Source organism: Gavialis gangeticus, unplaced genomic scaffold, assembly GCF_001723915.1.
Source record: "Gavialis gangeticus isolate Ggan-Ray unplaced genomic scaffold, GavGan_comp1, whole genome shotgun sequence".
Lineage (NCBI taxonomy): Eukaryota > Metazoa > Chordata > Crocodylia > Gavialidae > Gavialis > Gavialis gangeticus.
In genome coordinates this window covers 62,222,815-62,235,351 of record NW_017728993.1, presented here as the reverse complement: position 1 = coordinate 62,235,351, position 12,537 = coordinate 62,222,815, and the positions used below count along the sequence as shown (strand labels likewise).

The 12,537-nt window shown below is 44.9% G+C and overlaps 1 protein-coding gene across 1 annotated transcript in view; it reads left to right on the top strand.

Annotated features, from left to right (window-relative positions):
* PAPPA2 (pappalysin 2) overlaps positions 1–12,537 on the top strand; it is a gene marked incomplete at its 5' end in the record, with an annotated part of 184,615 nt that overhangs the window by 140,900 nt on the left and 31,178 nt on the right. Inside the window, 2 exons of the mRNA XM_019528350.1 lie at positions 2,024–2,133; positions 7,257–7,328. Of these exons, the coding sequence (XP_019383895.1) occupies positions 2,024–2,133; positions 7,257–7,328 (182 nt within the window). The remainder of the gene's footprint in view (positions 1–2,023; positions 2,134–7,256; positions 7,329–12,537) is intronic.

Here is a 12,537-nt window from a genome sequence, read left to right as displayed (position 1 = left end):
ACTCTAGAAAACTCACTAGAGCATTTCATATTTATTTTCTCTCAAATTTATATGCAAAAATGTGTTCAGGTTATTCTAAGGGCCAGCCTTGCCCACTCAGTTTGCAATTTGGGATTCAAGCTGATTCATTTTCTTTTTGCTCTCTATAAAATAATGATTTCTCAGGCAAACCACACTTTCAGTTGCTACCCCCAGCCTTTCTCTGTCCTGCCAGTTTAGATTATAGGCACTTGCTATGTGCAGTTTCCAGTACAATGGAGCTGTGAGCTCATCAGGGCTTTACATGTTACTGTAATAATCATACTTTTGTTGTGATGAGCTGCTACAGTCACTCTCTAAACCGCTTCCAATCCATCCTGGCAAAATAAACTCAGATGCACTAGTATCTTCCTACAAAATGATTACCAACCTCAGAAATAGGGCACACATGGGACAAGCCCTCACAGAGTCCCTTTGATATGAAATGGAGAGTCACCACTGGCCTTGGTTGTATAATAGCGACTTGTATGTGTTACTGAGGGAGACTAAGACATGTATTGAGTAGGTGCATTAGGTAAATGGGCATTCGCAGCAGCATTCCCCAAACCAGCGCCGGTTGTCTCATGAATCCCAAAGCAATGCAGTAGGCAATGTCAGTAGGTACATTGCGTGAATGGTTCATTGCCTGAAAATCACGGCTTATCTTGGGTCTGGACCTTTTACCTGTTCAAATCTCTCCTCCCTAGAGATTTCTATGAAGCAGAGATCATAGCTTTTCTGTATTATTCTAAATACTTTACTTTAGCCTTTAGCTTGTAGGAGCCTGAACTCATTGTGCTGACACAGAAAAGTCAATGTGTATAGTCTGCCTGCATTTTGAAACCCTGATTTAATGCCTAATTAATTCTGAAGAATGCCGTACTGTGCTGTTCTCTTAGGAGGCTGGAAGACAAAAACTGTAGGCACGTCTCTTGTTCGAGGGTTTTCAAGCAAAGATTTGCATTGCCAGGTGCTGATTGGCTGGGAAATTTTTAAGACAGCTCAAAAGTTAGAAGCTATGCACTCAGTTCCATAGGTTGTATTCTCTTGGCATCAAATCCTGGTTCCCTCGAAATCCATAGAAGTTAGGATGGTGGCTTGGCTTGATGGAAAGACAATGCAGGAAGCATAATATCAATAGTGTAATTGCTTTGGGTGCTGACTTGGAGGAGGGCCCAAAACAGTAACCACCCTGCTGCAGCCTTTTGTGCTGCTGCTCCCCAGGACTCAGGGTTCTGCTTAATACACAGGACAGCCCTGTGTTGATGGCTGTCTCTCATGCCCAGCTAGGCTGCCTTTGAGGAGAAGGTAGCGTTATCTGTGTACAGCAGTCACTTTGATGCTTTCCAGTTGCTTCCTTTTTTTCTAGACCTTGTTTCCTCTGATTTTCCAGTTCACAGAGGGGGGCAGCATAGGAATTGGCTGTGTCACTTATTTTGGAAGGGGATTCTAGCCCAGACCTCACGACTGGCAAAAAGAGGGTCTTCCCAGGGCTTGCATCCATCACAGTTCAGCACCTAGCTCTTAGTACCAGACTGAGGGTGTTAAACATAGCAGCCAGGGCTGCACCGATAGGAGCTGTGCCCCCCCCTCCCCTCCCCTCCTCAGCTGTGAGCTCCCCCAGTGCTGCATTGATGGGGGCTCTCCTCTCACTGACGCACCATATGTGCAGGTGGGTGACCCCCCACTGCTGCACCATGCTTGACGGTGTTCTGCCCCCTCACCTCCTTGGCTGCAGGCTCCCCCACTCCACTGCACCATGCGCTCCCCTGACAAGGTGAGCTGCACTGAGCATGCTGCCCTGCATTGCCCTGCCCTCTGGGCAGGGGCAGGAAGCAAAAGCTGGACAGGGATTAACCCCTCACAGGCTGCACATGGACTGCTAGTTAGACAGCCCTGCATTAGACCATGGGTTCCCTGCAACAAAAGAAACTGCTGTGGAGAGACTGGGCATCAGTGCAATACTCTGAGTGTGCCCCCAAACCTTTTGTCTCCTCTGCAACAGGTGCTGTGTGTACACCATCCTGTATAATTCCCCCCAGCGACCCAGTAATCCTGCCCGAAAATGTTACTGCTGACACTATGGACTACCGACTGGAACCTCCCAAAATCCAGGTAAAGAGAAGGGGGCGTTCTTCTGCCACTTGAAGGGCATTGTTTTGAGTCCATTGAGCTTGGCTGCCTGAGCTGCTTTTCAGCACGTGCTGGAGATTAAGGGAACAGCTATATTGTTCCTTCCAGCCCAGGCCCCATATGGTGCTAGAGTAAGGAGGTGGAAGATCCAGAATGAGAGAGACTGGAGGAGAGTGTTTGCAAGAGAGTCTTCAAGGATCTGCTAAAAAGGCTGTCCTCTCTGGAGACATGGTACTTGTTCCCATGCTGGCAGCCCATGAGCATCAAGTGAACAGGCACCTCTGCCCAATGAACAGAGTTTCCAGTGGGCTTGGCTTTTAGTGGGAGTTGCCAGGGCCTCAGCCTTTTGGAAAATCAGACTCACTTATTTCAGTGCCGAGTAACTACAGAGTTAGGGGCTTTCCCTGAAGCACCTGTTTGTGAAGCATGGAGCATGTTAGCACTGGAACTGGAAGCACCACCTATAGTTAAGACCCAGCATGAGGCTAGATAGAGGGTGAGAAGGAGGCTGAGGTGGGAAGCTGATGGAGCTGACACAGGAATAGGTTCTGGGTAGAAGGAGGACACTGATGGAAAGGATCAGACCTGAGGGGATAGTGGCACAAGGGCCTGTGCCCATTAGAGCACCCTACCCTTCAGAGCCTGCAGTGACACCCAAGTCTCAGCAGTCCTCTTCTCTCAGGAAATACCTGTGAATTTCACTCCCTACTATGCCCTCCATGAGGCTCACACGGGGAAGGACAAACTGATACTGCTTTTAGTCTGATCTGTCTCCTGGTTCCTCAACCTGATGTGGAAACTGAAAAGACATGATCCATCTTCTGGCATCACATACACAACGCCGTGGGTCAGCAGCACAGTGGGAACTTGTAGGACTCCCTCGCAGACCTCTGCTCCTTGAGCTACAGTGATTAGCACCACAGAAAAGCCATGAGAAAGCCCGTTTCCAGAGCAGAGGTTTGAACACTGGACAGTAAATAAGACCATGTAGAGGAAAAGATGAAATAAGTGAGCTCTGTCCATGTGTTATAACTGAATGAGGCAGGGGTCCTGCAGAAAAACACAGTGGGCAATCATGCCATTAAAGCCTGGATGCTAATGTGTATGCACAAAGGAGCCAAAAAAGGTTGCATGGGCAGCCTGGATTCTGGCATTTCTTGACTTTTGGGTGCTTATCTCTACAACTTTAATAGTATTCTTTTAATATCTATTTAACTATGACTAATATAATATACAGCACAAATATAAACAGGAGGCCACATAGCTTGGTGACTGCTTTAGGATCTGTGAGTTGCTAGAAAAATCCAGGATGGATTTTCAATAGCATATCAGGGATTTAAGAGCATGAGTTCTACTGCATTTTCAATAGGCCTTTTAATCCTAAAGGCCCTGGGTGCTTTTGAAAAATCCCTTCCATGAGCCATTATTGTTAGTGTTCACATGAAAGGGGACAAATACATTAACATCTATGTCCTTCTGTTTCCCGCCCCAACTTAGTAGTAGTGCAGATGAAACTTTAACCAGGAGTTTTAGGCAAAGACATGGCAGGGTACTCTCACCTGTTTGACAGCTCCAGCTTCTGGGATCCTGAGCACTTTATTTTCAGCTCATGGCCATGAAGTATAGAGCCTCCTCCTCCCCACCCCTAGCTCACTTTCCAGCTGAACCGCTCAAATAGCTCAAATATTTTGGATTAACTTTGTGTTTCTCCAAAAGCGGCTCCATCAGGGGTAATATTTCTTAAAATAAAAATGAAATGCACTGAAGGGGGTGGAAATAAAGCAAACAATATTATTAGGAGCCAGTGTTCCCATCCAACTGCCTTCCTCGCCTCCTGGGAACCCACAGGAGGCCCAGGGTTACCAGAACTTCATGCCTGTGGATACTACTGTGCATCAGTTTGAATCAGACCCACTACAAATTACTGGCCTGGGAAGGGCCCAGTATGGGGGCGGGGGGAGGTCCATGGCATATGGGATCATTAATTGGGCCTTGGATAGAGGCCTCAAAGTTGAGGGATCATATCGCTTGGCCTCTGGGATGTTAGCTTTTGGCTTTCTGTCTGCTAGAGCCACGGCCTCTCAAGCAGGGGAGGCATTTTGCGGGGGAGAGGAGAGCAGAGGTGGGAGGAGCGGGGGAAGGTGTTATTTTAAGAAAACAGAATTCCCCTTGCCAGGAGCTGTCACTGGAACGTATTGTTTTATTCCCTTCCTCAGCCTCTGTTTCTTTCTTGCTCTCTACTGGTGCACAGACATATGCGTCTTTCTTCTCTCTCAGCATGCTTTGCTCCCTCAGGCCGTGCTATTTGGGTTTGCAATCACATCCATGTCTGTAGGTCTTCCTGAAAGGTAGCTGCGGGGAGGGAAAAGGGGGTCAGACTGGAGCAAAGAATGGGCCTCCCTGGTTCCATTCACCTGGAGTGAGGTGGGTGAAATAGTGGACTCCAGTGGGGTTAAGTTTCAGTTCTCTCTCCTCCACCGACTCATTATATGGCCTGAGTGACTCATTTTATCTCCTTGCTCTAATTCCTTGACCGGTAATATGGGGAGGCTAAACTGACACCCATCTGATGTGAGTGTCAGGAGGATCATTTATTCAGTGTCTGTATGCAACTTTGGACTAGGGAAGTGTTCAACGTGGCCGTTAGGTGAAATTAATTTAATGGGATGTGTCTGCCTTAACCCAGCATACTGTGTCCCTGTCCCAGATGTGGCAGCCTCTTGCCAGGAGTTCAGGCATGCTGGCTTGGAGGTGATGACTTAGCAACAAATTCACTCCTGGTGTCTGAAGAGGTTCGAACTGGGGTGAGAATAGAGAAGAGAAAAGTCAGGAGATGAATATGAAAAGAAGCAACATGTCAGGGCATTCAAAGGGGGCTGGTTAAACAAAGGTCCCCTTTGCACATATATTTATGCTGTGATTACCATGGTAATTGTGGTATAAATAACAAGGGAGCTGCACATACCACACACCTTAAATTTAATGTGTGGCCAGGCTGACAGTCAGTTGATTGTCAGTTTGTGTTGGTGGCACTGAGATCTCAAACTAGCCCCAAGACAGTCCCTGACAGACCAGCCATCAGCTGATTTTCAGGTTTGGCCAGGGACCTCACTCGGGTCTCAAATGACCCTTACCTGGTCTCTGCTGGGCCAACAATCACCTGATTGTCACCCCAGCAGGAGCTGCACCAGGGATGGTTGCAGACCCCGATTGGATCCCAAGCCCAAAATCAGCTGATTGTCAGCCCCAGCCCCAGATCTGCCTCCTGCCATGCATGTACAGCATAGCAAGAGAGGCACTTGTTGGGACTGGAAATCAGATTTGATGGCACATTTTAAATGAACTTTGCCAGGGGCCTGAGTGACTCATTTTGTTTCAGAGGTGATGGGGAGGGGTTTGAGGATGACAAGGAGTGGAAAAGACAGCAGTGAGACCACGAGTGCTGTGCAGCGGCTCTGTGAGCACTCTCACTCATGTACCTTTATGCCGCTACATTGGTAAAAACTGCATCCCGTCAAGCAGGTGGAAGCCCAGCACAGAGATTTCTGCAGACTGGGTGGTGCCTCTTCATAGAAGCCAAGCAGATCACTCAGTTGTCCAAACATCCTATTTCAGGGGCCACTGGGTTTCCCAGCCATCCAAACGTGACCATTCCCTACTAGTGGGAGTTCTTAGCTGGCTGAATATCCCGATCCTTGGCTAATCTGATCAATGAACCCACTGAGCAGTTCAAGACTCTCCATTTATCTTTGTATCTGAAAGAATGCATTTTTCACAGAGGAACTGCTGTCATGTCACCTTGCTCTTCCATCCTCCCTGGCAGAGTGACCTGGGGAGGGAAGGGAGGTCTGCAACCAATTACATAATTTTTCAGAAAAATACACGATTTATTAAACAATAACTCCTCTGCTGTGTCACTACCCCTTGCATGTGTGGCACCTAGGATGTTTTCACAATTCAGCCATGGGTTTCTACTACTTCAGGTTTCAAAGTCTGCTTTAATTTTACATTAAGGAAATTGTGCGTGGTGTTTTTCCCCTCAAAAGAATCATGTGGAGTCCTAACAGTCAGTTTTTCAGAGTTAGCATGATTTGAGTATTCAGTTCAGAAGCCTTTTACATGTCACTGTAGTATCCATTTGGTCTTAACCACTCACTTTGTAATTCATCTGTAGCAGAGGTAAGTGTGTGTGTGTGTGTGTGTGTGTGTGTGTGTGTGTGTGTGTAACTGAGCTTGACTCTGCACCATTGGAGCCAGTGATTTCTTTGATATGAACACCAGTGAAAACTGGATTGGGGCATTAGTGCTCATTAAAAATAAGAGGTTTTTAAGTAATAGGAAGAACCAAGCAATGGATGATTAAGCAAATGCAAGGCCCCTGCTTTCAATAGACTTGGGTGTCTTTGCAAAATAGCAGCCTTCAGTGGTGGGTAGAGCCAGGCTAGCTACTCTGCAACAGACCTCTGTTTAGCTTTGCTGGCCCACCTCACTATCAATGTGCAGTTCTCTTACAGTTTCAGCTTTGGAGCCCTGACAAGCACTACCATATCACTTTGTCCCATTTCTGAGGAGCCTCTCTTGAACAGAGAACACAAATTCTGCAATTAGCCATGTGGTGCTTTTGTGACATGCTGACAGCTGCTTGGGAACCTGAGGTTTCCAGCTGCATTTCCTGCGGCGGAGTTGAAGTGAGAGTGAAAAGCCAGTATATTGAGCCAGTGCATCACTTGGCTTCGCCATCCTTCTGTCATTTATAGTTCCCCTTTATTCTTTGCTAATTTTTTGTCACATTGTGTAAAGGTGCCAAATCTCAGTCCCTGTTCATTTCAAACACATGAGCACTGTGCTTGAAGGACACTTCACATCCAGACCTCCTCTGCTGGAAGGATTTTGGCTGGGGATCAGAGCTCAGTGGGGCAGCAATACTTGGGGAGAAAATCCTTGAGGATTATGCAACAGATGCACCAAAATCTATTGCAGAATTTAAATGATCATGGCACTGAGATTGCAGAGGTATAATGGTATAATGATCCTAATACCCTTGTAGGGAACCCTACTTTCCTGACTGACCTGACAGTTTTCTTTTTCTCTCTCTTTCCCTCTAGAATATTGTGTGCACTGGCAGGTTGCGATGGTATCCAGACCCAACAGTCATTCACTGCATCCAGTCATGCGAGGTAAGCCCCCTTCATCAACAGACTGCAGGTTGTAGGAGCATTTCTACCTGAGTTGCTGGGATTTCAAAGGCAATTCATCAAGAAGGTACGGCTAAATAGCTGTTTCAGAGTTTGACTGTGCCAGGATAGGGTTTTCTGGCTTAGCAGAGATGCCACAATGAACGAAGGAAAAATCTATACCAGTTGGGTAATGTGGCGATGATTTCAGAGCACCCTACCCCGCCAAGTAGTGAATGAAGCTCAGAAAGTTCAGAGACTGTATAGTAAGTGTACCCAACATTTAAGAAAAATGGGAATCATCTGAACATTAGCCAAACTCTCCAGATGTCGCATGGTTCCATGTGTGATTTCTAGCAAATTGGCCCAGACTAGCCATAGGAAGTGTGAAATGAGAAATAATCAGAGCACAGGTCCATGCCACAGAGTTCTGGGAAAGATTTGGACTTCCTCAAAGCATGAAGGTGTTTGGATCCAATGCCTATGTTGGAATTTATTCATTTTTTAAAAGTTACACTCTGGGAGAAGTCTCCTGTCAGCTCTTCTATTGTACCATCTGTCACCTTTTATCTCTGATAGCCTCAATATCCAGTAGGACAAACTGGACAGGAATTTAATTCTGCAGTGCACACTGAGAAGCTTGTGAATGAGCATGAAAGGGTGGAAACCAGCAAGTGATGAACTTAGATATGTAGATATGGATCCTCACTCACTCTTTAAATGTCTATGAGCAGTGAGTTCCAGAGACAAGGGGCTGAGTGACTGAATCATTAACTGACTGGTAAAGTGCAAGTAAGTACTAAAATGACAAGTAGCCCCATGAGCATGCAGCACACTATCTCACAGGACTTAGTGCAGGCTTGAGTGCAACCTTACATTATCTGGAGCACCATACAACATATAAAATACTGTTTTTGACATTGCCTGGTGTCTCTGGCCAGGACTAGTCTGATGATTAATAAAATTACAAGATGATGCTTCGCCGTAGAATAGGTCCAAGACCACCAAACATATTTTAACTGAATTGCTTTGCCTGCATTTTCTCTCCTTTGGGACTGACTGTTTCAGAATATTTTAGCAAATAGAGTAAGTAATAGCAATAATCCAGGAAAATGAATTCCAAATCCAAAATATGAATATTTGTTTAACCAGAAACTCTAGAGTAATGCTTAAAAAGTCCAGGGCCAGAAACATGCCCATGTGATCCATGTACCTAATCAAAACTCCTCAAATTCCCATTATCAGATACTCACAACAAACTGTTCCTGAATAATACCATGACTAAGAATTTTTTGCAGAAAGTATTTAGCCATTTATTTTGAATTATGACCAGAGATGAGAAAATTATAAACATTTTGGAGACAATTGGCAAATGAAAGAGTCTGCCTTTGTCAAATACAATATTCATTTTTAGGAATGTTTGAAAAAAAAATTGAAAATTGAGAACTCCAATGATTATTTTATGCTGATGTTTTAAACTTTCACCAGAGGAAAATAAACAACTTTGTGAAGTTTTGCCAAAAAAGAAAAAGTGTTTTGACCACCTCTTTGATTGCAAATAATTTTCTCAACCCTAGTTCTATTCACAGTGTTTGATTCACAGTTTAACACTCAAGGGCACTGTGTTATGAGGCAGTGAAATACAAAAAAACCTAAATTAAAGTTGGTCTAATTAGTAATGACAGTTGCGGGAAGGGAATCTGCTTTGGCAGGAAAGGATAGATTGCTCATGAAAAAATCCAGGTTTACTTTGCGGGGTGGGGAAAGCTTCAAACCTGATAATTTTTCACATCTCAAATAAGAACTCAAACATTTTAATCAAGAATCTTTATTTTGCTTGTTTGTTTTTATGAAATCCTATTTTTTCAGTGGAAAAGCTTTTTGTTGAAAAAAATGTTCAAGCTCCATTAAGGGGATTGCAAACAGGATTATTATTTATCTCTTGGACTGTAGTATTCCCAAAAGGTTTCATCCAGGTGGACCCCTTTGTGATAGGTCTATATAAACACTCCTTGCCCTAAAGAATTTTGCATTTTAAGAGGCAAAACTGAACTGGTGGATGAGATGAAGAAGGTAGGTGGACTTAGCTAGGGGATGGGGAGAAGTGACAGCCAGTTAGGAATAGTGATCACAGCTCAGTGTTGGAGACTGTTGTATTCATCCTGGCTGAGGTGTATTTTAAGAAGTCACTCAGGAACATAGAGACTGACACCTCTAGAGTTAGGCTGAGCTTGTAACAGTGTCTTTGCTGTCTTATGGCTGTTCCGTGGTGTGTGATAAATACCCAGCTCTTACATGGCATGTTTCCTCCAGAAACTTCAAACTGTCATTATTCTCATGTTACAGGCAGGGAAGCTAAGGCACAGAGACTTGCCCAACATCATCTCACAGGCCAGTGTCAAAGCCAGAAGTAGAAGCCAGGGTTCCTGAGTGCCGGGCTAGGGCCCCGTCCTCTAGAGTCTAGACCATGAGATCAAGTTCTGAGCTTGATGGTTCCAGTTCCCACCTGAGTGGCACCCGCTAATTCCAGCTGGCAGTTTTAGCAGAGCCATGAAGGCTTGTGTCAGGGATGAGGCATTGTATAAGAGAAGTCTGGCATGAGGGAAGCTGGTATGATTCAGGTTTGTGAATAAATAGAAGACTTGAATCTCTTGGGATGCTAGCCTGGCACAGCTCAGCACAAGCAGGACATTCAATGAAATTGGAATCATAGAGAAGTAGGACTGGAAGGGACCTAGAGGTCATCTTGTCTAACCCCTGCCTGAGGCAGGATCATTCCTATCCAAACCATTGTATGCTAATCCATTGTCTAACTTCTTAGCAAAACTATGCAGTCAACCCTGACACGAGACATAACACCTTCAGCTGCTACAGGTAAAGCAGGGGCCATGGCAGCCAACATCCCATGGTTGCAAAAGTTGTTAATATACCCCTGAGCGACCCCAGGAAGAGAGCCCCCCCACCCCACCAAAGAAAGGCAAACCCCCCCACAGTTTATACCAATCTGACCAAAGATTAAATTCCTTCCTGACTCCAAATATGGTGATAGGTCTGACTGAGCAGAGGGGCAAGAGTGGTTCCTCTACTGGAGCTCAAGGAAATAGTGTACTGGTTAAAAATGGCTTAAATATATATCCAAGGTCACACAAATTTTGCTTCATGACTGTTAAACCTCATGACTCAGTATACAGGAGAACTACTAACTGGGTCTCTAGATGAGAGACCAGGACAAGGCCTAAAGTAGAGGTGGGGCGGGACAGATTTTCCCATCTCTACTGTTGTGGGACTCTTACGCCTTCCTCTTATGCAGCTGGTGCTGACTGTTGTCAGAGGCAGGCACATATCCCTTGCGCCATCGAGTCACTCCAGCTCTATTTATAAAACATCATCATAAACTCAGCTACCAGTTGTTGGAGTTCTTTTGCTTTTTCAGCCCTATTTCTCACACTGAAGTCAGGTAGCACCCCCATGTCCTTCTCCACCTCACTTGTTTCCAACTGAGAGGCTTCTGCCTTACAGCAGAAACTTTTGTTGTAAGTACTCCAGTGTATGCTCTTGTAGTTTCTAGTTTCCTGGTTCTCAAGGTCAGTCAGTTCTTTGTGGGATACCTTGGTCTCCTCTGTATTGAAAATATTTCTCAACTTTGTCAGCAGCAGATTTCATTAGCACAGTCTTTCTTTTTAATTCAAGGTCACAGGATTAGCATATTATACAAGATCAGTCCCATGATTGATTTTTGAGGGATGCTGCTAGTAACCTTTCTCCAGCCTTTTGCTTCCCTTTTCCAACACCCTTTATCCAGTCCTGACTTACCTTTCTGTTCCTCACTAATTCCAGTCTTCTTCAATTTTATTACGAATTTTTCATGTGGCCACATGTCAAATGCTTTACTAAATCCAGATGGATTAGACCTACTGTTTTTTCTTTGTCTAAAAAGCCAGTTATCTTATCAGAGAAAGATATCAGGTTAGTCTGGTATGATCTACTTTTCATAAATCCATCTTGCATTTTATCCCATTTTCCAGTCAATTGCTTTAATATTTCTTTTCTTCCAAATGTGTTTTGAAGTCTTGTTTGACTACTGAGGTCAAACTAATGGGCCTGTAGTTACCTGAATTGCTGTTTTCTCCTTTCTCTAATATAGTATTACTTCAGTCCAATGGTACCACCTTTAACAGAATCATAGGGTTGAAAGGGACTTCAAGGGTCATCTGATCCAACCCCCCTCAAAAAATATGATTTCTGGACTTGCAGTTTCATGTGCCAGTGCTTTTAAAATTCTGGCATGGAGACTCTCAGGTCCCCCGACTTCAATGTACTGTGTTCCTTGAGGTTTGCTCTCATCTCAGTTGTAGTAATTACCATTTCCACATCCTCATTCTCATGAACTACCTTGCCTAACTTTTGTTTTTATTGGAGCTTTTGTCAAAGCAGTCATTTAGCTTTTGGGCCATAGCTAGATTACCTTGAACCTCTCCCCTATCCTCATTGCATTCTGACCCCAGCACTTTTTTCCCTTCTCTTTATTTATATGGCTGAAAAACGTTGTGCAGTTTGTTTCAGTATCCTTTGCAAGATGTAACTTAGTTGGGCCACAACCACTGGCTGTGCTGGAACCCCTTTTAGCTGCAGTTTCAGTTTCTCCCGGTAAGGGTCACTGTAGGGTGGGGTGCAGGATTTCTAGCTGAGTGCAGACTCCAAGGTGTCCACCCCCAGATGGAGTAATTTTAGGGAGAGCTAGTTTCCAAATTTCCTGCTGGAGATTTCTAGTCTCTCTGTGATGACATTAGAATAACTCTAACCTGTCTTTATCATGTGGCCAGCGCTGGAAGAGACTGACTACTCCAAGTCTCCTCCTCCTTTCTCTTCTCATTAATCTTGCTGTTCATCTGACTCTTATCTCACTGTTTCTGCCAAGCTTCCTATCCAGAGAGTGCTGAGGCACATAGTGCAATGAGCAAGGGATAAAAAGCATCCTGAGAGCTCATCAGGAATACACGTTAGGGCAGTGTGTGCTCTGCCTCTCAAGGGCCAACAGAACATTTAATCCTGTGGCATCATTAGAAAACCAGATGGCAGCAAGGGGGGAGAGAGAGGGAAGAAGGAGGTACACTGGAAGGTGCAGGGAGATAAGCTCCCAGTTTGAGTCAGGAGGAGAGATCAGAAAGCCTGCTCAGCTGCAGCTTTCCCCACACCTGGCTGGGCATGTGGT